The sequence below is a fragment of the Amblyomma mixtum genome, chromosome 3 (genome assembly GCF_055824585.1).
Source record: "Amblyomma mixtum isolate Tamu chromosome 3, ASM5582458v1, whole genome shotgun sequence".
NCBI classification, from domain to species: domain Eukaryota; kingdom Metazoa; phylum Arthropoda; class Arachnida; order Ixodida; family Ixodidae; genus Amblyomma; species Amblyomma mixtum.
This window is the reverse complement of record NC_143014.1, coordinates 425,568,956-425,591,053: the sequence shown is the minus strand read 5'-3', so window position 1 is coordinate 425,591,053 and position 22,098 is coordinate 425,568,956. Positions and strand designations below refer to the sequence as shown.

Below are 22,098 nucleotides of genomic sequence, written 5' to 3'. Positions count from 1 at the left end.
TTCTCCAACGGGAAGGGATTATCTCCTCGTCGTGCCAGAGACTCTCCGCGACGAAGTCTTGCAGGCATGTCATGATGAGCCCACCGCCGGTCACCTCGGCTATGCTCGAAATTTGACTCGCATTCAAAATAGTTCTTACTGGCCCAAACTTGCGGCGGCAGTGCGCCACTATTTACGGACGTGCCACGATTGCCAGCGACGGAAAATACCGTCTGTAAGGCCAGCTGGTTTACTGCAGCCTGTCCAAGTGCCCCCCCCCCCCCGCCACCGGATACGGGCCGGTGTAGTTTCGGCTACTAGGCTTTGTTTCGGTGCAATGCCAGCAGTGGGGATGGGATGGCCGGGACCCATCCTCTGGGGATGCAAACCCCCAATGGGAGTGGCAGCGACTCCCAGACGACTGTGAGGGCCAGTCGTGCACGTGAGGTCCGATGCCTGAGCGGAGGCAGGCCTGGGTTTATACTCAGGTTGGACCCACGAAATCCGGCCCGGAAGGCATGTCAAAACGCCAAAAGGTTTTCAAATACATGCTACCTTCCTCTGCGCGCGGGGGCGTGCAAGTCTGGCTACCGACTCGTCGGTTTCTGGTTACGGAGAAACCAGGTTCGCGCGGGGGTTCATAGTGGCCAGGCTCTGAGGACCGCCGCCCCGGGGAAGCGGCCTTACGGCCGGCCGCAGGCTTAACCGCCTGCGGGATGCCGGGGGATGAGGGCTTAGTACTGCCTCGTAAGAGTCGGGCGAAAACCGAAGATGTGTGGAGTACCGGTGGAGTAGGCCCGGGTCATCTCATCCTAAGCCACGTTCTTGGTTAGTGGCCCGGTCGCCCAGCCTTGAGCACTCTCTCCTCAGTAGGAGAAGAGCAAGCTAGGAGAGGAAATAAGTGCATGGATGGTTGGAGGAAGCACAGATGGGTCCCCCCGGAGCGACCAGTTCTGAGGCCGCGTGGCCGTTGACGTTCTGGACCTCCACTGGCCGGGACTATCACACATACTTCCAGTGTCCGAAAAACCGCGAAAAACCTTCGACGGCTAGTAGCCGGCAGGCGGGAAAAGCCCTCTAGTGAGCGAAGAGGAGCCCCAGGTAGCTACTGACCCCGTGTTAGGTTTTCCTGTCTCCGACGGTCGGAGCCCGTTGCGTATGGTGGGTGGTCGGGCATCCCGTGAGTGGGGCCGCACCATTGGGCAATCTCGATGCTCTCCCTGCCCTGGCCAGGCGGGCCAGTAATGGAGTCGAGATAATTGAAGGATCAGAGCAAAAAACTCGCTGTCCCCATTCCCTTCCCACGTCCCATTTCCCTTTCCGCTACTTCCCAGGGGAGGTCAGGGGAGCCTCCCCGGGCCCGCTCTCTCGGCTGTGGGTCGCTAATGTAGCATTTTCCCTATTATTTTATTTTTCCACCCACGGGTGGTCAAATTACAACTTGCCTACGGGCCTCCTCTTTTATTTTTCAATTGGGTTAAGCCTGTTGTGTGTAAGCGATGCAGGCAGGGGCCTATTTTTTTATTTCCTTTTTGGTTGCCCCAACCTATTCAATGTCCCAGTGCCCATACTTCCATTTGAGCAGGTTGGCATGGACTTGTTGGGCCCTTTTCCAACTTCCTCCTCGGGCAACCGGTGGATAATAGCCGCTACCGATTACCTCACGCCCTATGCTGATGCTGAAACAAAGGCCCTCGAACGAGGCACGGCAGCCGAGGCAGCGAAAGTTTTCGTCGAGCGCATCGTCCTCAGGCACGGCGCCCCGTCAATTGTCATAACGGACCGAGGCACAGCTTTCACGGCCAAGCTTCTGGAATCCGTCATGCAGCTGAGTGGCAGTACCCACCGTAAATCCACCGCCTACCATCCACAGACGAATGGCCTGACCGAACGCTCAACAAAACTCTCGCCCACATGCTGTCTATGTACGTGGACGTTGAACATCGGTCTTGGGATGACATCCTACCGTACGTCACATTCGCGTACAATACGGCGCAACAAGAGACCACGCACATGACGCCCTTCTCTCTGTTGTATGGCCGCGAAGTGACCACCATGCTAGAAGCCATGTTTCCCCATCACGGCCATGCTCCCGAAGTTGGTACCGAGGAATTTACTCAGCGCGCCGAAGAAGCACGGCAGCTTGCGCGACTGCGCATCCGGAACCAGCAAGGCCGAGACGCTCGGCGTTACAATCACCGCCACCGAGTAGTGACCTTCGAACCGGACGACAGGGTGTGGGTGTGGACTCCGATTCGACGCTAAGGGCTTTCCGAGAAACTACTAAAGCAGTACTTCGGTCCCTACAGAGTGGTCCGTCAGCTGAGTGACGTCGCATACGAACTTCTTCCCGACGGCTCTTCTACTACTCATCGCCGCCAGTAGAGGCCCGAAGTCGTCCACGTCGTGCGAATGAAGCCGTACTTTTCGCGCGAGCTCCGCTAGAAGCCTACAGCCACGCCATGACCGCATGCTTCTTGTGACTGTTCATTTTCTCACCATCCTTGCTTACGAACTGCTTATTTTCTTCCATGTTCTTGTGAACTGCTTTTCTTACCTTCTTTTCTTGCGCATGCATAGGGTCGATGTTTTTTAAGGCGGAAGCCTTTAATGTCTCATCGTTGTAAGCAGCAGTTGTCGACAGAAAATGTCACGCTTTTCAATTGGTGGAAACAGTCGTGACGTCACAGTGCGCGAATTTCAAACGGGGCCAATTATACTTTTGGCTAGTAACCATGCAACCAATTGATGCTCCAAGTAAGTGGGACTGAGCTTAGTTAATTGCCTAATTATCCAATTAGCCTAATTAGCTTTACTAGTCAGGCCATATAAATAAATAAAACCGATTAAGAAATTGGTCGAGCTCAGGAATCGAACCCCGGTCTTCGGCGTGAGAGACGAGCGTGCTATCCGCTCCGCCATGCCAACTCGATGGTTTGGAATGAACAAAGGCGCGTCTAGTGAATACGGTGTCTTCACTCACTCTCATCCTCCTCCATTCCCTTCCGGCGAGGTTTAGGTGTCCACCGACAAATGAGAGACAGATACATTTCCTTTCCTCAAAAACCAATTTACCGACGAGCGAGGCGCAGAACCGAATGGGCGATGGCGTTCTATGGACTCCTTGGCAGCGTTGCAAGACGCTGTCGCGTTCCACTCTTAGGGGCGAAGCTTAACATCTTAACCACACATCAGTGACCACACTTTAGGTCAAAAAAGTGCCCCCCTGAATTTTGTGAGACAGTTACTGCGTAATTTCCTTTCCTCAAAAAGCGTTGCGTTCAAAGGGCAAGGCATCGCGCCGAACGGGTGGTGGCGTTCCGTGGACTCCCTGGCAGCGCTACAACGCGCTTTCGCGTTCCACTCCTAAAGGCGAAGCTTAAGCGTCATTAATTAGCAGCTAATTAGTATTCAGACATTAATCAGTAATTAACCATTAATTAGTGATTTGTCATCACTTAGTAATTAGTACTCAATTATATGTGACGCCACCAGTGCCACAGAAACAGCGAAGGTGGTGCGGAAAACGCTTCCGCCTCTACCCGCTTTAGACAGTCAAAGTGCCCCCTGAATTTTTTTTTAGGGGGGGGGGGGGTTATGCCACGTTTCCACAAGCAGCCGCTGCGCGGCTGCTCTTCGCAAGTCGCGTGCACCGGCGAGTGAAAGAAGAAGATCGGTCCCGGCCTCCTCTGGGTGCTCTTGGCTTGCTCTCCGGTGCCGTCCAGGTCAACCCCCCATTAAAGCCTTTCGGTAACGAGCCCCAACGGCTACGTAACAATATATATTACCGTCGCTTTTCAGACTTCTAGAAGTTTAGGAGTACCCAGTGGCTGCAGTATAAGTTTCACGGTGTTGTGCATCATTTCAATACTGTGTTTCATGTTTAATGTGCACAGCTGCAGCTGTACGCACGCTACTTGATGAAATACTAGCTTGTAATGTCACTGCATAGTAGCACACTTTACTTGTGATCGAAATACATAAAATGAAAGTCGATCTATTGTACGTAATGAATGCATCAAATTATTTCTCTTCAACATAACCACAGGCATCAATGAAATTCAGTGCAGATGTGGATCCTCATTTCACTAAGTACTTTTTACCCCAAATAACCCTACCACAGGACATGGGCCCAATAAACACGTGAGAAAAGGCCTCCTAATTCAGTTAGAGCTTCGCCTTTTTCGCACTTCTTGACCATGACATCAGATAGAAAAGAAATTGCAAACCTGCAACAGGAAACCGGTCTAAACATAGCGCGCGACCAGAAACAAACTTGGCCACGATATGATCGAATACACTTGAGCCCGGCACGTCCCAGAAGCTAGAGCTCGCTAGACGCTTCAAGCGTTACACGCTTGAAACGGGCGTGTAACAATGTTTCTGCAGTATACTATGTGAGCACGGATGCATTTATTCTACCGTTGAACAACAGTCACAAACAAAGGGCTTGAAATACAGACGGCGGCCTCTCCGCTCGCGGCCGAAGGCTCTCTTCCCGCCTCGGCACTCCGAGAGGGAACGCGCGGAGCCAGTCAGGGTTGCCAGGCCACTTATGAGTTTGGCTGTTCCAGGCGGCGAGTGGCTTGCATCTCACATCCCACCCCGCCTGCAAGTCCAGGTCCTCTTGGACAGGAACATTAGTCTACTAAGGCAAAGTCGTAGTCAAGCAGTCGCTTGGGTGGTGCACGGTGACGCTGAGGTCGCTGACTCGCTGAACCAGTTGGCTGATCCGGCTCATTGGTCATAGGTGGCATTTGCTCGGCCTCGTCTTCATCAGGACTCGGGATAGGTTGCACGGCTTCGCATGTAGGCTCCACTAGCACTGGGTCAAAGTACGGAGGGTGGTACAGTTTCATTTGACTTATGTGCACTGTACGCGCATCTGGTGAGGGTGTGGCGGAGTTCGTTATGCGCCGAACGTCGTAGGTGACGGGTGTCCTTTTCCGTGTCACCTGGTAGAGTCCCTTGAACTTTGGCGCGAGCTTTTCAGTTCCACCAAGTACTGGCTCTTGCCTTCGCACCCAGACAAAGTCTCCGACGTCAAATGAGGCGCTGCGGTGGGTGCGGTCGTAGACTCTCTTGCGGTTCCTTTGAGCTTCCTGGGAGTTACTCGCAGCCTCGCTGCGAAGGTCTGGCAAGTTCATAAGCCTGTCACGAATGTCGGCGGCTTGCGTTGTGCGGACTTTCTGATATGGGAGTTTCGGCAAAAATCCAAACAGAAGCTCGAATGGCGAAAATCCTGTACTTCTGTGGCGGGTTACATTGACAGCGAAAGCTGCTTCATCGAGTTTGGAGACCCACAGTGCCTGATCGTTGTTGCACAGTTTTCGGAGGACAGTCACAAGTGTGGCACTGGCACGTTCCACCAGTCCGTTGCTAGCTGCCCTGTAAGCTACTGAGAAGTGTATGTTCACACCATGCATATGCATGAAGTTCTTGAACAGGTGTGGTTCAAATGACTTGGCATGGTCACACAAACAATCGTCAGGAGCACCGAACCTGTAAAACACTGAGTGGAGATGTTTCAAGGAATCTTTTGTAGAGGTTGTAGGCACAGCAGCTGGAACAATATATCTCGTTGAAAAGTCAATGACATTAAGTATATATTTGTCCTCTGCTGGGGTCATTGTGATGTGATCTAAGGCTATTGCACTGAATGGAAGTTCTGTTGTCGGCATAAAACACATGGGACCAACTGACCGTGTGGTAGGGCGGTTGTACACTTGACATAGTTGGCAGGCCTGAACATAGTCTCGTGTTGTGGCTGCCATGCGCGGCCACCAATAACGCTCCTGCAGCTTCGCCAACGTACGTGAGGCGTCCATGTGACCACTGGCATCGTGTACGAGCTCGAGAACCTGCTGCTGCATCTTGGCGGGAACGACAATGGTGTGTAGCTCCGGGGACACAACCTTGCACAGAATGTCATCAATAACGATAAAGTCCTGGGTGTCTTCGCATGATGTAAGCCTGACGCGAATGGCCTTGCAAGTTTCATCATCTGCTTGCATGGCAGCAAGAGTAGCTGTGTGGGGGACCGTAGCACAGGAGTACCGCGATAGCATGTCGGCCACGCAGTTCTGGCGTCCTGCTCTGTGTTCGACCGAAAAGTCAAACTCGGACAGGTCGAGCAGCATTCTAGTGAAGCGCCGTGAAGGCTTGAAGTTAGTTGTCAGGCAGGCTACTGACCAATTGTCGGTCAATAAATGAAACCGGCGGCCCAGCAAATAGTGTCGAAACTTATCAGTTATGGCCCAGTGTACCGCCAAAGCCTACCAAACGTTGCTGTAAAGTTTCCTTTCAGGCTCAGTGAGTGACCTACTTGCGTATTCAATCACCACATCCTTGTCGTCTAGGCGCTGCGTGAGTATCGCTCCGAGGGCTGTTGCTGATGCGTCTGTGGTGACTGTTGTAGGTGCCTCATTGTGGGATTGATTGTAAAACATTTTATTCGCCGGGAAGAGCTTGGCAAGAGGTCGCGTTAAGTGGTCGAGAGTACATAGCCCTCGACGACTTTGTCAGCCCACTCCACCGCCAAAACTTGCGTTCTGGGGTCAGAGCTAGCCAGCACGGTCTCCCACCGCTCGAGAGAAGGAGCTGTAACTAGATCACCCGGAGGTGGCTCTATTTTGCAGTCCCACAGGATGTGATCGTAGGTAGCACGTTGGCCACAGTGTTTGCAGTTTTGGCTGTAAAGATCTGGATAAATGTGCGCGAGGAGTGATGGGGTGCGTATCGATCTCGTCTGTAGACGACGCCACGTAACCTCTTGTTCTTTAGTAAGTCTTTTGTCTGGAGGGGGGAAAATTCTCCTCTCTAATTTAAAATGATTGGTGAGATCATGATATGTGATCATGGAGTCCTTCGTGAAATTCAGGGAGCCAGACTCATCCACTGCCCGGTCGACGAAACCTCGGGCTTTATTGTGGGCTGCCTCGTTCCCCGGATTCCCCGAATGGGCTGGGACCCATATCAATTCGGAATAATTTGGTGAGAATTTGGTTGCGTTAAGGATTCTAAGGGAGGTGTTTGTAATTCGCCCTTTAGCGAAATTATTGATACCCATTTTGGAATCGCTGAGGATGATGCTCCCTTGGGTATGTGCTAGGGCGAGGGCTATAGCCGCCTCTTCTGCCGTTTCAGAGGATTTCGTTTTGATTGTCGCCGAGACGATTTGGTCGCCATTCTCGTTCACAACCACAATTGCAAAGGCATTGGTATTTTTGTATTCTGCCGCATCTACATAAAGTGTTGCAGCGCACTGTCTGTACTTGTTATGTAAGGCTTTGGCTCGTGCTTGTCTTCTACCCTCATGGTGTAAGGGGTGCATGTTTTTGGGGAGTGGTTTGATTAGTAGGGCCGTCCTATAGTCGCGGGGTAGGTCTACTTTAGCATCGTTATTCGTAGGTTGAAAGTTAATTCCGAGCCTGGTAAGAATACTCCTGCCAGTTCTGGAATTGGCTAATCGCGCTGTTTGAGCCATTAAATGGGCTTCTTTCAGTTCATTGTAGGTGTTATGTATTCCTAACCTCATAAGCCTGTCGGTTGAGGCATTTAGTGGGAGTCCTAACGCAGCCTTATAGGCCTGCCGTATCATACTATCCAATTTGTCCCTTTCTGCTTTCGAAAATTTGAGATAAGGGGTGGCATAGAGTATCCTGCTTAGCACAAAGGCCTGCACTAGGCGGCATAAATCTCTTTCCCTCACCCCTTGTCTGCGGTTAGCTATGCGGCGGATTAATCGCGCCGTCGCTTCTACCGTGCGTTTTAGCTTAGTGAGTGTGTCAGTATTCTTTCCATTTGTTTGTAAATACAACCCCAGTATTCTCATGGTCTGTACCTCTTTGACAGGTCGTCCATTAACATAGACGTTTATTTGCGGGGGGGATGTTGTGGTACGTCTACCTCTTTGTTTACGACGGATCACGAAGAGTTCAGATTTTTGCTCAGAACAAGTGAGGCCGGATTCCCATGCGCATGCCTCAATGATGTCCACTGCTGCTTGGAGTGTGTCTTCTATGTAGCCTTCGCATCCTTTGGTTACCCAAAGTGTGATGTCATCTGCATAGAACGTGTGATGTAGGTCTGGTATTTGTGCCAGTTTGGGGGGAATTTTGATGAGGGAGAGGTTAAAAAGGAAAGGGGACAGGACGGAGCCCTGTGGCGTTCCTTTACTTCCTAGTGTGATTGGGGCAGACTCTATTGTTCCGACCGTTATCACTGCTGTTCTGTTAGTGAGGAAGGATCGGATGTAGTTGTACGTCCTTTCTCCGGGGTTGATTTCTGACAAGTTTGTCAAAATGGCTTTGTGGGTGACGTTGTCGAAAGCTTTAACAAGGTCTAAACCCAATATTGCTTTCGTTCCTGTTCCCTCGTCAGCTTCAATTATGTCCTTGTTAAGCTGCAAGAGTATGTCCTGGGATTGTGGGAGTGTCCCAGTATAGACCTTTTTCAGGTGCGCGCGGCCATCTTTCGACAGCAGCGCCGTCTTGCGTCTGGCCGATTTCTCCACCATGTTGGCTTGGGTGGACGCCGCTGCGATACAGGAAGCGAGTACTCGCCGCGCTGTTCAGTCTCATCCGAGTGTTGATTTTTGCATGATTTTGACCTGTAAAGTGTTGCAGTGTATGCACTGAGCAACTGTGAACAAAATGGCCCGTGCTTCGGCGAGCGGCGATGCGGATGTCTCCCTGCAAGTTGTGCCGAAAATCGACATTGGAGGTGCGCTTCTACGCAAGTGTGCGCAATTCATTTAACGGCTTTCTGATATTTATAATAGAGACATTTATTAATGCGGGCACGAAACTTGCTGAGCGCTTCTATGTAGTAATAATTATAAAAGAAAAACCGCTCCGTTCCGAGCTAACAGCAGTGTTGCTGTCAAGCGCTCAAGCGGCCTGCTCTGCGTTGCGCCGGTGACACGAACAGATTGAAACTGCGTTCGACCGCGTCTTTCACTACATTTTCCATCTGCACTGTCCTAAAAAAACAGTATTTTCTGTAGTGCTACATGGAGAAGGCACAGCTGGAGCGCATAAGCGCACAGAATGCTGTTGCGCCTTTTGGCTTTGCATAAATTTCTTGATTACTTCGTACTAACGGTAAAATAACTCGTGAAGCGTGCAAATGAAGGGTGGTCCACTCTTAGCGTGAACATGCGAGTGTGTGGCAGCGCTCTTCGGAGCGCCAGTGCATCCGTCGGCGTCGCGCGTCGAAGCAGTGTCGCAGGAACAGAGGAAACTGGATTTAGAGCTTCGCGTCGTCCCACATTTCGCTAAACTCGGAAAAAGATGTAGTAGAAAGGCATCTGGCCTTCGGGCGCGATGTAATTTACACACTCGAAACTGGTGCACCTGCTGTGACAGTTCCTGAGGGGCGTATCTGCTTGGTCCGTCTCAGGTGAGGCCGCTGACTAAGGCCGAAAGAGCGAGAAAGCGCGTGCGTGTGGTCGGGTGGGCACTGCGTGCCTGCTGATTGCACGTCCCTAATAGCACATTTTTTTAAACAATCGGCACTTTGCATTATGGCGCCAGTTGAAAATAGTATTTAGTCGAAGCATGAGGTGTCACGATGCAAGGTGGACACGTCAAAGCTGCGGCCTTCAGTTTTTTAAGTCCTGCTCGTTTATCGGATACTTACTTTAAGCAAACAGCTGTGGCATTGGCGCAATCCATCATGGCTTTCAAGTACTGTCAAATAGCTATGTTTACAGTGCTGTTGTCGTTAATGATCAGTCGCCAGTGTCGGCAGTTATAACAAATGCTTCACGTAACCCGCAGTGCTGCTGCATAATTGACCCGAATTATTACTTATGTTTTGATTTTGCAAGAGTCACAGAAGACACATATCTTAGAGACATCAGCAGTAGGTGCTCGCGTGAACAGCCCGCAACCGCACTGCCGCCGTGGCTGTCTGTGTTTTTCACACTGCTCCGCTTCAAGCCGCCTTCGCTTCCTGTAGTTGTTTGAACAGTAGACGACTGCGCAGTGGTTTTCCGAAGACATCGTTGCAGCTTTAATCGCACATACACCCAAATCGGGCTCCTATTGCTAAGCAACCGCATAAAGTAAACACGGAGAACCGCAGAGGACGCACGGGACGCACGGACACCGCCTTTCCGAACCAGCCAGAGAGGAGGAAAGCAATATGGCGGTGTTCGGCGCGCTGGGAGCGAGGCTAAAACTGAAAAAGGTCTATAGGTGCTGTTGTAAGTGCGGAGCGAAGGGCTTCAAAGGCTTGTTGGCACTCAACTGTCCACTCGAAGTCAACCTTTCGGATGGCGGCTTGCAGAGGTGCGGCAACTTTCGAGAAGTTCGGGATGAAGCGCCTGTAAAAGTTAGCTGTCTGAAGCCAAGGTAACAGGTGCTTTGACGAGCGTGGCATCGGCATGCACATGATTGCGGCAATCTTTGATGGGTCTGGCTGTTTCCCTTGTTCCGAGATCATAAATCCCAGAAACTTCACACTGGGGACAGCAAACTTGCATTTGTTCAAAGAAACTTTGAAGCCGGCTTGTAGAAGGAGAGTGAGGGTCTCGTCTAGGAGGTCAAGAAACTCTGGAAAGTTATCACAGAACACGATGATGTCGTCAAGATATGTGCGTACACCACATCCTGAGTGTCGGGCTTTGAGTCGAGAAAATATTTGGTGCATTGCTTTCTGAAAAGTCGCTGGTGCATTTTTCAACCCAAATGGCATTCTTGTCCACTTGAATGTTCCCTGGTGCGTGATGAAGGTGGTTTTTTCTTGGTCTTCATCTTCTACTTTAATCTGCCAATAAGCGCAGCAGAGGTCAACGATTGCAAAGAGAGAACTTCCTGCAAGGTCGTCAAAAATGTCATCAGCGCGAGGCAGTGGTTGGAGCACATTCATAGTCATCCTGTTAAGAGGTATGTAGTTAACACATAACCTCTTTTTGTCTTTCTGCGTCACGACACTGGCAGGAAATCCCCAAGGTCTAGATGAAGGACGGATGATGTCATTTTAAAGAAGAGATGCTGTTTGGGCTTCGAGGAACTTCCGATCACTGGCTGTGTAGCGGTATGGTTCCCGTCCATAAGGCTTTGCGTCCGGCAGTAAGTTGATCTCGTGCTCGATGCCTTTGTACAGGCCAATGTCATCAGGGCTGGTAGCGAAGAGACGTGAGTAGCGGTGCACTATTTCCTTCACTGCTTGCTGCTCTTCGGGCTTGAGTTGGGTCCCGATGATGATGTCAGGGAAACTGTTGTTGGGTGTGGATGAACATGGCTCAGAAGGAATTACGCTGCATGAGGCTGGCTGGGCTGGGCTCTTGTAGTCTGTTGGCTGAGTTTGAGACTGGGCTGCCTTGTTGAGCTTGCTCCACACGGGCTCGTGTTCGTCTGGTTCAAAATCCACTTGTAGGGGTTCGCTGGTGGTATGCGGTGGGTCAAAGCGAGACAGAGTTGATATTTTAAGTATCACTACATTGGACATACGTGGTAACAGTTCCTCTTTGCACAGCACGACAGTGTTTGTAGAGGACTGGCAGATAACAGGAAGGTGTGGCGGCCTGAAATGAAGTTCCGCTTGAGCAGCATAAAACCAGTCCTCTCCCAGGATAAGGGGAAGGGCATTTCTCTGAAGGACTGCGGTTTCCACAATTGCAGAGAGTGGGCCTACGCTGATTCGCAAGAAGACAGATCCCTGAGGCATGACGGAGCCTCCTCCTACGACGAGAAGGGGTGGCTTTGTCCACGGCTCTATGCTGAGGTTTTCAGCTAAGCTGGCAGTGAGGATAGTGACGTTCGAGCCACTGTCTGGGAAGGCACTAATCTCTCCAAGGCCCTTGACGTGAGCAGTAATAACCGCACACCTGAGCATGGATCCAAGCAAAGGGTCCTCAGTGCGGCCAACACATGCTGTTGGCACTTTAGGGATTGTTTGCGTCTTGTCTCGGGAGGGCTGTCCTTTCTCGGTGCAGTTGCTAGCCAGATGGCCCTTTTTCTTGCAGCTATAACATACTGCTTCGCTTAGGTATTGCCCTCGTCTGTAGGCAGGTGCACCATACTTGGAAGAGATTGCCTCGTACCGATGTTCTTGGTCAGCAGCTGGTAGGTTGGATATTCTCGGGGGCGGCAGCCTTGGACGGTTTGGTTGCTGGTAGGTGCTATTTATAGGTCGGGAAGGCGGGCGGATGTCTGCAGTGGTCTCGGTCGTAGCTGTAGCACTGGAGGTGATAGGACGCGGCTGTCGGCTTGAAAATGGCGCGGATGGCTTTGTCAGTCTAGTCATGCGAGAGTGGTCCATGGCACGATCAACTTCTGAAGCGATGCTGACGAAATCCTGGACAGTCTTCGGGCGTTGAACGACGATCGCTGTAGCCACTTGCTCATCACGGATGCCCTGAATTAAATACTCGATGCGCTCTTTGTCAGTCAATGAAAGCGGGCACCTTCCAATTATCTTGAGCTTGGCGAGAGTATAGGTAACCAGGCTCTCACCGCGGGTTTGCTCACGCGCACCGACAAGTTCCTGCCACTGTATAAGCGACAGTCGCTCGCCGAACTGCGCTATAAGCGCTTCCTTCCACTCTGACCAAGTTTTTAGCTGGTGGCCAGTGGTTTCCTTCCAGTCAGCGGCTGGGCCACGAAGTTTTGAGAGGGCGATGGCTAGCAGGGTAGAGGGTTCCCAAGAGGCAAGCTGTTGGGTGCGCTCGAGGTCGTCTATCCATCGAGTTAAACCCTCCGTCGCCACTGAACGTCGGAAGCGTTGATGATAAGTCCGGCAAAGTTGTAACGTGCACTGCTCTCGTAGAGGCTTGTGACAGTGTCAAAGCTAGTTGATTTTGAAGGTAGGCGGTCAAAATTTGCATATTCTGTACGGGGTCGGCGCTGAACACTGGCATAGGTTGGAAAAACTGGTCACCTTGAGTTGGAGCGGGTTGTGTCTCGGTGACTGATACAGTTGTTTCCGGTGGCGAGACTCGTTTTGCGGCAGTGTCAGCAAGGATGCGACAAATAATTTCGTCCTTGGAACCAGTATTGTCCAAATTGCGTTGGGATAGTTCATCTCGCAAGAAGTCCACTGTAAAACCAGCGAGGTCCGAGGCGGTGGCTTCCTCCCAGTTTATGAGCGGCATGGCGGCGGCGGCGGCGGTGAGACGGGCGGCGGGCTCGACACACGTTGACTCTGGCTTTCGGTGAAGTGGCTTGCGGCTTCGAATGGGTGGGCTACACCGATGTTCGGGACGTCGACTGCGCCATATGTGAGCACGGATGCATTTATTCTATTGTTGAACAACAGTCACAAACAAAGGGCTTGAAATACAGACGGCGGCCTCTCAGCTCGCGGCCGAAGGCTCTCTTCCCGCCTCGGCACTCCGAGAGGGAACGCGCGGAGCCAGTCAGGGTTGCCAGTCCACTTATGAGTTTGGCTGTTCCAGGCGGCGAGTGACTTGCATCTCACAACTAAGAGCAAAGCGAGCGCAGCTGCTTCCTTTAAAATATCGCCCTCCGCCCATGTCATGGCCCCCGCCGCTCACACAAGCGCAATCGCGAAAAACGAAAATGACCGTTACACTAACACCAGTGACGATCACTGGAGCGTTGCAAGAACACGCCTAATAGCAACGAGGTTTCACTGCCGATGGAAACGGGAGCGGGAATGGCACACGCACACTGCACGCACAGGACGCGAAACGTCCGCACAATACGCCGACGACCTCTCTAGCGCACGGCGTATTGAATCACTGGTGAACGAACAGCGCGAGTGCTCCTCAGTGAGCAGCGGTGGTCGCCCGACGGCTCCGAGCAGTGACGCAGTAGACGAAATGCCCGTCCGATCGTGGTCGCCGAGCACGTTGAAATCAATGCACGCAACAACGAGAGTTTTGCAGCGAATTCCACCTGAGATATGAGTGAACGGCGCCAACGTCAGCTTGTGAGCCCGATCAAAAACAAACTCGAGCAGTTGAGAAAAGTACGCCTACGCCGCACGGCAAATGCTACGCCGCGGCCGTCTGCTACCGCCCGGTTTGCAAGCAGCAACTACAACGCCGTTGCTAAGCTGCCCAGGACAAGATGGCCTCCCGATCGTGGAAAAAAACCACGTGATTTTCTCCACACTTTTCTCCCAGGGTGTTGTGTGGAAACGGCCTCTCCTCTTTTTTTCCTTCCTCCATGTATGGGCTCAATGTGCCATCATAGAGTTTCTTACTGTTACCTAGAGGGAAAGCTGGCAGCCCGTCTAGGGGAGTTTGCATGGAGATCCCTCGAGACCACTTCAGCCACCATGGGCGCTCAAAGCATAATGGGGCGGTGAGCTACCGACAGCAGAACTGCAACTTTTGGCCGAAAAATAATGCAAAAATAAACGCTATTCGATAATCAAGAATGTCCTAACGTTCAATATCCTGTCTGTAAATTGCAACAAACGAGCAGAAAAGCGTTTAAGTGCAAAGTTCGCCCAAAATTAGGGATGGCTAGCTCTTCTATTGGCCAAGTAATGAAGACTACAAAAACTAATATTTCGTAATTAACAGGCGCACGTTTAAAAGTAAATGTGCTTTCAAAAAAATTTTGTTGCTTAATTGGATTGGATTGGAGTAAACTTTATTTGTGCCTGCACACTATAAGAGGTTTTTATGGCATTTCAGAAAAGTGAAACCTTTTATTGGCGTCGTGTGTCGTCGCGTTTTCACTACTACGAGTTTTGCACACTGCGTTCGCGCGAAAGTCGTCTGCGCACACACGAACAGCGTTTTCGGAATGACACATCTCAGTAGTGCCCCTCCATGTCCCCGAAAAATTACGACTGTGCCGCAACAAGTAGCTCATTGCCCCATGATGCTTTGAGCGTCCATGGTGGCTAAAGTCACTGGAACTCTGAAAGTACCGCAGCTGTTTTCTCTTTGCCGCCGCGCCGCCTATTGGTCAGTTGCGATCACGTGATTAGGCGTCTCCATAGATGGCCCACTCGCTCTAGGCGCCGACGGGGCGCAGTGCTTCCGAGGTGGTTGGACGGCGTGTTTTACGAAATAGCACGTTCAGTATCGCGTCTGTGTGCGTTTTTGTCTGTCTGCGTGCGCGCGCATGTCTGTGCCTCTATTTGAGCGTATATCTGCGTGTGTGTCTCTGTGTGCGCGTGTGTGTGTGTGCGCGCGCCTGTCTCTGGTGCGCGCGCGTGTCTGTGTATGCGTGTCTCTGTCAGTGTGTGTGTCTGAGTGCGTATCTATGTGTGCGCGTGTCCTTGTGCACCGCGTGTGTCTGTGCGTGAGTGTGCGTGTCTCTGTGCGCCGTGTGTCTGTGTTTGTGTGAGTGTGACAGCTATAAATGTCTTTGGAGACGTTGCTTTACGAGATTTTTTTTCCCTACTGGTCATCGATATTGGCTAATGAGGCTTAAATAAAAAATAATAAATTGCGGAGTTTAAGGTCCAGAAGTGACACGTTAGCTATGAGGGGTGCCGAAGTGAAGCGCAGTGGGGGAATTTATGCCACTTGGAGTTATTTAACGCGTACTTACATCGCACTGCGCACGGGAGTTTTTGTATTTCGCGTCTATCGAAATACAGCCACAGCACGTCCGCATGCTATCTGGCTATCTGGCCGCACAGTTAGAGCATACTGAAAATTTTGCGCAGAAAAAACGAGGACAAAGCAAAGACAAGCTTGCTTTGTCCTCGTTTTTTCTGCGCAAATTTTTCAGTATGCATATCAACCAACTTGCCCAACTTTCTGCACAGTTAGAGCCTTGGCCCCCTCGTCGACCTTGGGGTCATCCAACCACCTCCCACAAGCCTCCGACCGGCGACTGACCACACGGAAAGAACAGGCGGCAGGAAACAGTAAACGTAAAGGGAACGTGTCATATGCATCAGACTTCCAAGTGAACTGATTTACTAATCGTTTTGCTATATCCCGCTGGTATGTACGCAGCCTGCCGGTTTTAAAGTTTTCCGGGTCCCGAAAACATGCATTTGCGAGCCTCTCACGGAAGCGATAGGACAAGCCTGCTTCTTGCGTTGTTAGCGCACACCCGTGGGCTAAAGAATACGAGAGGCTGCGCAGCTGTCGTGCGACGCTTTCAAGGTTTTCGTAAACCCTCACCTCATCTAAGCTCTCAATTATGAATACTTTCATTGATTTATTTTTGCGCAAAACCAATGAACAAGGCGGCCTCAAGGGAGACTTTCTTCGCCTAGCAGACGACGCGCTCGCCGCGCTGGACCACCTCTGGCAACTACACCCCAATGTTGCCCGCGCGCCGCCCGCTGGTTGCGGTACTTTCAGAGTTGCAGTGACTGAAATGCAGCGCCGCCAGCTTTCCCTCTAGGTAATAGTATGGAACTCTATGCCCGCGGGTTGCTTGCGGGCTGCCCGAGCGCTTCTTATCACTACATTCTTTGCATGCTTGACTACAATACATTTTTGGAGTAATATTTTAATTTTAAATGCTAAAATACAACTTAAAAATGAATAAGGCAAAAATTATTGCTACAATTCTTGTTTAACCGTCTTTTTAGCTCACCGTAGAGGCATTTGTGGCGCTTCAATCGAGCTGCTCTTCAAACGCAGACGCAACGGTCCGCACCGGGGGCAAACGACACATTTGAAAAACCAAAGGTAACTTTCTTTTGTATAATTGTATCGTTCGATTGATTCCTGCATCACAGAACAGAATCTTGCTGCGAACTTTTCGCTGCCTCAATTCGTGCCGGCGCTACAAGTGTATACAGCCTGCCCAATTTTTAGCTGGCGTTCGTAACGGCCACGCGTTCCGTGCTCCTGGAGCCTAGGAGGGCGCAAACTTGCGAAAATATCAAATCTAAGCCCTGGCTCCCCAAGCCCGCGCTTAATATTGAGCTTCCTGTAAGTTTGCTTCGTCAAAAAGCGCAAGAGAGCAGAAAAAGCGGCTGTCGAGCGACCTAGCTAAATATTTGGCCGGCTGTACGTCTGCGAAGTCTTTTGTCTCACGTTTTGAAAACGCCTTATTTATTCATGCACGCTATGAACAATAAATTGCGCTGCTGTAGGTATACCACGACGATGGTCGCATTTTTTTTTATTTAATTTGTTTCTCCGGCAAAATTTTCTGTTCTTGCAGAATTTGCTTGTCCACATGGTATACCTACACGGCATCGGCGCTGTAATTTGCGAGGCACAATGGCTTGGTGGTAGCGTTGGATGGCGTGGGGTCGCGTTTATGCGCGAAACATAGGTTAAAATACGCGTGTTCTGGGTGTACTGAGGGGGACGGTGGAGACGAAAGCCGAACCTGTAGAGAAGCGAAGGAAGCCTCTCTGCTCGTGTTTGTGGTTGCGCGCAGTCACGTACGCCGCACGAATGTGCCTTGAAAGTGACAACATGGCGATGTTGAGCAGGAATGGTGAGAGGTCACAGCGTTGCAGAACGCTGTGCGCGCTGGGCTCGGCTCAAGCCGGGCTCCGCGAACGCGCGCGCGAAGCCTGCAAGGACGACGCATTTAAAAGAAGATTGGGATGCGAGCGATAAATTTTTGGTGGGAAAACGGAAAACCACAATGGCCCCATGCGCCGCTGTGCATACGCAGTGGCCGGTGCGCGCCCCTGCGCAGCAGGCGTATACGTTGATCGGGTATATATCTGCACTAATACATCTCCGCTTTGCCACAGAGAGAGAGACTATTTGATGAAGAACTAGGCTATGCTAAAACTGTCTAATGGTTCGTTCACACCGGGCATTCGGGTTTACCTGTACTGTGACTTTTAGAGGGGAAAATGTTGCTCGGAGTGAAACAAAAAATCAAAAGATAGGGGAAAGCTTCGAGCCTCTCCAGATATCTTGTTTGGCGGCCGTGGGGCCTTCGCGCGAGTGTCGGAGTCATGACGTTGTGTCCGTCAAGCGCAGTACAGCGCTGCGCGGGCTCGATAACCCATGAGTTGCGCGTGGTTCATTGAGAGTCAGATGGCTTAACGGCGCGGTACACGGTAGCGCACCGATATGTCGGATTCGTGTCGCTGCATGGCGGCTGTTGCCTTCGCGTTTCGGCTGCTTCGCCTTCCGTGGCGCGCGGCTTGCCGCCCGTTGACGTGGTTTCTCGGGAGCGTCCGCTGCCCGGCCGATGTGGGTGATAGTCTCGTTTGCGAACGGGTTAAAGCTGGAACATCGTGGGAGGGAACAGCGCGAAACAAAACGACGGACAAAGGAAGAGGACACAAAGACGAGCGCTGTGTCCTCTTCCTTTGTCCGTCGTTTTGTTTCGCGCTGTTCCCTCCCACGATGTATCAGTACAAACTCGCCCAGTTATCCATCCTTTTTTAAAGCTGGAACTCAAAGCAGCGACGCCGGGCCAGACGGCGTCTCGTCTGGCGGCGAAGCCAATGGCTAATCACTGACGTCTGGGGCTGGGCGGAGGGGACCAAGTCGCCGTGCATTGGCAGCCGCTTGGGAAGGCGCCTTATGTCAGCGTGCGCGTTGTGCGTCGCCGTTGTGGTGGAGTTTGTTCTTCGATGCTTTGCACCGTGCTACCGCGCGCATTGATAAGTGTATTAAGGCGAAAGCCTTTAATGCCTCATACTTTCGTGACCAAGTTGTATCAGCAAGTGTGTCCGCGTTTCGGCGTCACTTAAGAAAAAAACTGTCTCAAGGTTGGGAGGAACCAGGGCCTTTGGCATTTGAAGTGGAGATGCTAAAACTCCGCCACGAAAGCTCAGGGTTTGAGCATGAATAAAGGCGCATGTAGTGAATGCATGGGTTTCATAAATAAAATAAAATAAATTAAAAAAATAAGAAAAGAACAAAAATCAAAAACAATAAAAAACTGTGTGAAAAATGTAAAAAAACAGCGCGCCCAGAAAGGCTTTCGCCTTGCAGCACTTTAGAGAGCTAAAGTGCCCTCTGAATATTTAGTTCCTCGCCCATAGGTGGGACACTCACGTGCAGTGTTATTGCGCTGTCCCTGTAGCGGTCGCTTGTGAATATGGGAGTGCCTTCCAGCGCCCAGGATTAGGCGGCTACCGTTGATGTCTCGTGCCGAGCGCGTCATTTTCGCGGATAAAAGTAACAAAACGTTGGACAAGAGAGATACGTTCCTTGAAGAACGTGTGATTATCGGTTCTTTAGCGAGATAATGAAGGCAGAGCAGGGGTCCTTCGGATATCGCCTTGCCCATCACGTTCGCCTTTGCTCCGCTCTTTCAGGTGCTGGCGCTTTCAAGCCGCTGTGTTGGACGCACAAGCCATGTCCGGGGGCCGCCGGTTTTACGATTTCTCCACTCTGCCGGACGAAGTCTGGCTTAGAATTCTCGTGCACCTGGACACCTGCTCGCTCTTGGCAATTGAAGACACAAGCAAGCGCTTCGAGAGCCTTGTGTATGATGCCGGTGTTCTAAGGGAAGTCCGCTGCAGCCCCAACGTGAGCCATGAAGCCATGGCAAATTTCTTCACACCCAGGCGAGCGCAGTTCGTCAGGAAGCTGAACCTCGACAACTGCATCATGACTGACCCGGCCAACGTTATCCGCTGCGCTCGCCTGTGTCCGAATTTGACCTCATTCAGCTGCTTGAGCTGCAGAGTGTATCCCGCGGACATCGTCTCCCTGCTCATCGCGCCGGAGAGTTCGTTGGAGAGCCTGACGTGGTCTCTGTTCCCGGATGGAGTGTACCCCGGTGCGTACGCCAACGTTTGGCAGCTGCTGGAAAACAACCCAGAATCTCGCGCCCAGCGCCTCCGCTTCATGACCGTCGAAACTGGGAAGCAGGAGTCCACCGCAGAAATACTGGGAGCCATAGTTGAGCGCTGCAGCGCCCTGGAGAACGTGGAACTGCACCCCTTTGACAGCGACGACTACGTGTCTATCGCGTGCTTCGGGGGCATTGCCGATGCCCACCACGATCAGGATTCGCCATGTCTGCTGCCGCTCTTGATCAGTTCGTCGCTCGCATGCTTCCCGTAGACAGGGCCAGCGGAAGTTGTGCAAAAGCCGGCTTCACGCCCGCTTCTAGGGGGCGTGAAGCCGGCTTTTGCTCCCCGGCGTTTTTGAAGTAAAGTTGGCAGCCGCCACAATTTTCCCAACGCCTTCATGTGTCCCTGATATGACAGCATTGCCAGACTGCGGTCCACCGCCACAATGTTGGCTTGGACGCATTGTTCTCTGCTTGCATTCGTTCCGAGATTCGCGCAATTGCTGGCACCTTTATTAAGGCGTATTAGTGTCAGTGTTACGAGTCCGCCCTTGCAATGTTCGTTTTTGGAAAGAAGGCTTTAATGGAGAACTCAAATGAGGGGGAGCAAACACAGCTGTTTCTCTCCACAGGTAACAGCTGCACAAACGCAATATTAAGGCGAAAGCCTTTAATTCCTCATACTGTCGTTAGCAGCCATGTCGGCAAATGTGTCCGCGTTTCGGCGACACTACTTAAAAAAAAAACGGTCGAGGCTGAGAATCGAACCAGGGCCTTTGGCATTTGAATTAACTACTTATTTGGCATTTGAACTAGTCATTAACCACTCATGACTAGTTAGTCATGATTGGTTAATGACTAACTAGCCATGACTGGTTAGTCATTAATCACTCATGACTCGTTAGTCATTAACCATTCATGCCTAGTTATGACTGGTTAATGACTTGTTTGTCATGGCTGGTTAGCCATTACTAGCTACTCATTAACCAATCATGAATAGTTAGTCATCAACTAATTAGTCATGCCTAGCTAGTCATTCGACTCGACAATAGACCACATTCACACTATCAATCAGGTGATAGAGAAATGCGCAAAATATAACCAACCCCTGTATATAGCCTTCATTGATTACGTTACGAGAAAGCATTTGACTCAGTGGAAACCTCAGCTGTCATGCAGGCAATGCGGAATCAGGGTGTAGAAGAGTGTTATGTGAAAATATTGGAAGATATTTATAACGATTGCACAGCTACTATAGTTCTCCATAAAGTCAGCAATAAAATTCCAATACGGAAAGGTGTCAGGCAGGGAGACACGATCTCGCCAATGCTCTTCACTGCCTGCTTACAGGAGGTATTCCGGGGGCTGGAATGGGAACAGTTGGGGATAAGAGTTAATGGAGAATACCTGAGTAATTTGCGATTCGCTGATGACATTGCCTTGTTAAGTCACTCAGTACAAGAACTGCAAAGCATGATCAATGAGTTAAACAGGCACAGCAGAACGGTGGGGCTAAGAATTAACATGCAGAAAACCAAAGTAATGTTCAACAGCCTAGCGAGGGAACAGCAGTTCGCAATTTGTAGCGAGGTGCTGGAAGTAGTAAGAGAATATGTCTACTTAGGGCAGGTAGTGACTGCAGATCCGGATCATGAGAGGGAAATAACTAGAAGAATAAGAATGGGGTGGAGCGCATATGGCAGGTTCTCTCAGATCATGAATGGTAGCTTACCAATATCCCTGAAGAGAAAAGTATACAACAGCTGTATCCTGCTGGTGCTCACCTATGGGGCAGAAACGTGGAGGCTAACAAAGAGGGTTCAGCTTATGTTAACAACAACGTAGCGAGCTATGGAAAGGAAAATGATAGGTGTAACGCTAAGAGATCGGAAGAGGGCGGAGTGGGTGAGGGAACAAACGCGGGTTAATGACATCTCAGTTGAAATCAATAGGAAGAAATTGGCTTGGGCAGGGCATGTAATGCGAAGGCAGGATAACCGCTGGTCCTTAAGGGTAACGGAGTGGATTCCAAGAGAAGGCAAACGTAGCAGGGGACGGCAGAAAGTTAGGTGGGCGGATGAGATTAAGAAGTTTGCGGAGATACAGTGACGGCAACTGACAAAGGACAGGGTTAATTGGAGAGACATGGGAGAGGTATTTGCCCTGCAGTGGGTGTAACTAGTCATGACTAGTTAGTAATTAACCAATCATGACTAGTAAGTCATGGGTCATGACAATACCCAATTAGTCATGGCTAGCCAAACCAAGTAGACCCATAGCCGCCTCGTGTGTGCCAACGACCGTGCGGCCAAAACTGCGTGGAAAGGCTTTCGCCTCGCGCACTTCAGATCGTCAAAGTGGCCCCTGAATCAAAGAAAAAACGTTTAACATCGTCGCCGTTCCCAGAATACGCGTGTTTAAAATCAGCCAAAATGCACCTTTAAGCATGGTAGAGAGAGGCTAGCTAGGCAGGTGGTTCTTGAGAATCGCCAAGTGA

The 22,098-nt window shown here is 51.0% G+C and overlaps 1 protein-coding gene across 1 annotated transcript; it reads left to right on the top strand.

The window, feature by feature from the left end:
• Positions 1-16,493: 16,493 nt before the first annotated feature.
• LOC149357960 (uncharacterized) lies at positions 16,494-19,888 on the top strand. Its single transcript, XM_089577999.1, has 2 exons — positions 16,494-16,564; positions 19,120-19,888. Exon 2 carries the CDS (start codon positions 19,160-19,162, stop codon positions 19,871-19,873), a length of 714 nt encoding a protein of 237 aa, XP_089434125.1. The 5' UTR covers positions 16,494-16,564; positions 19,120-19,159; the 3' UTR covers positions 19,874-19,888.
• The last annotated feature ends 2,210 nt before the right edge of the window (positions 19,889-22,098 follow it).

Excerpts from the sequence above, each read along its gene's own strand:
- LOC149357960 (XM_089577999.1), top strand. The coding sequence starts at position 19,160 with ATGTCCGGGGGCCGCCGGTTTTACGATTTCTCCACTCTGCCGGACGAA.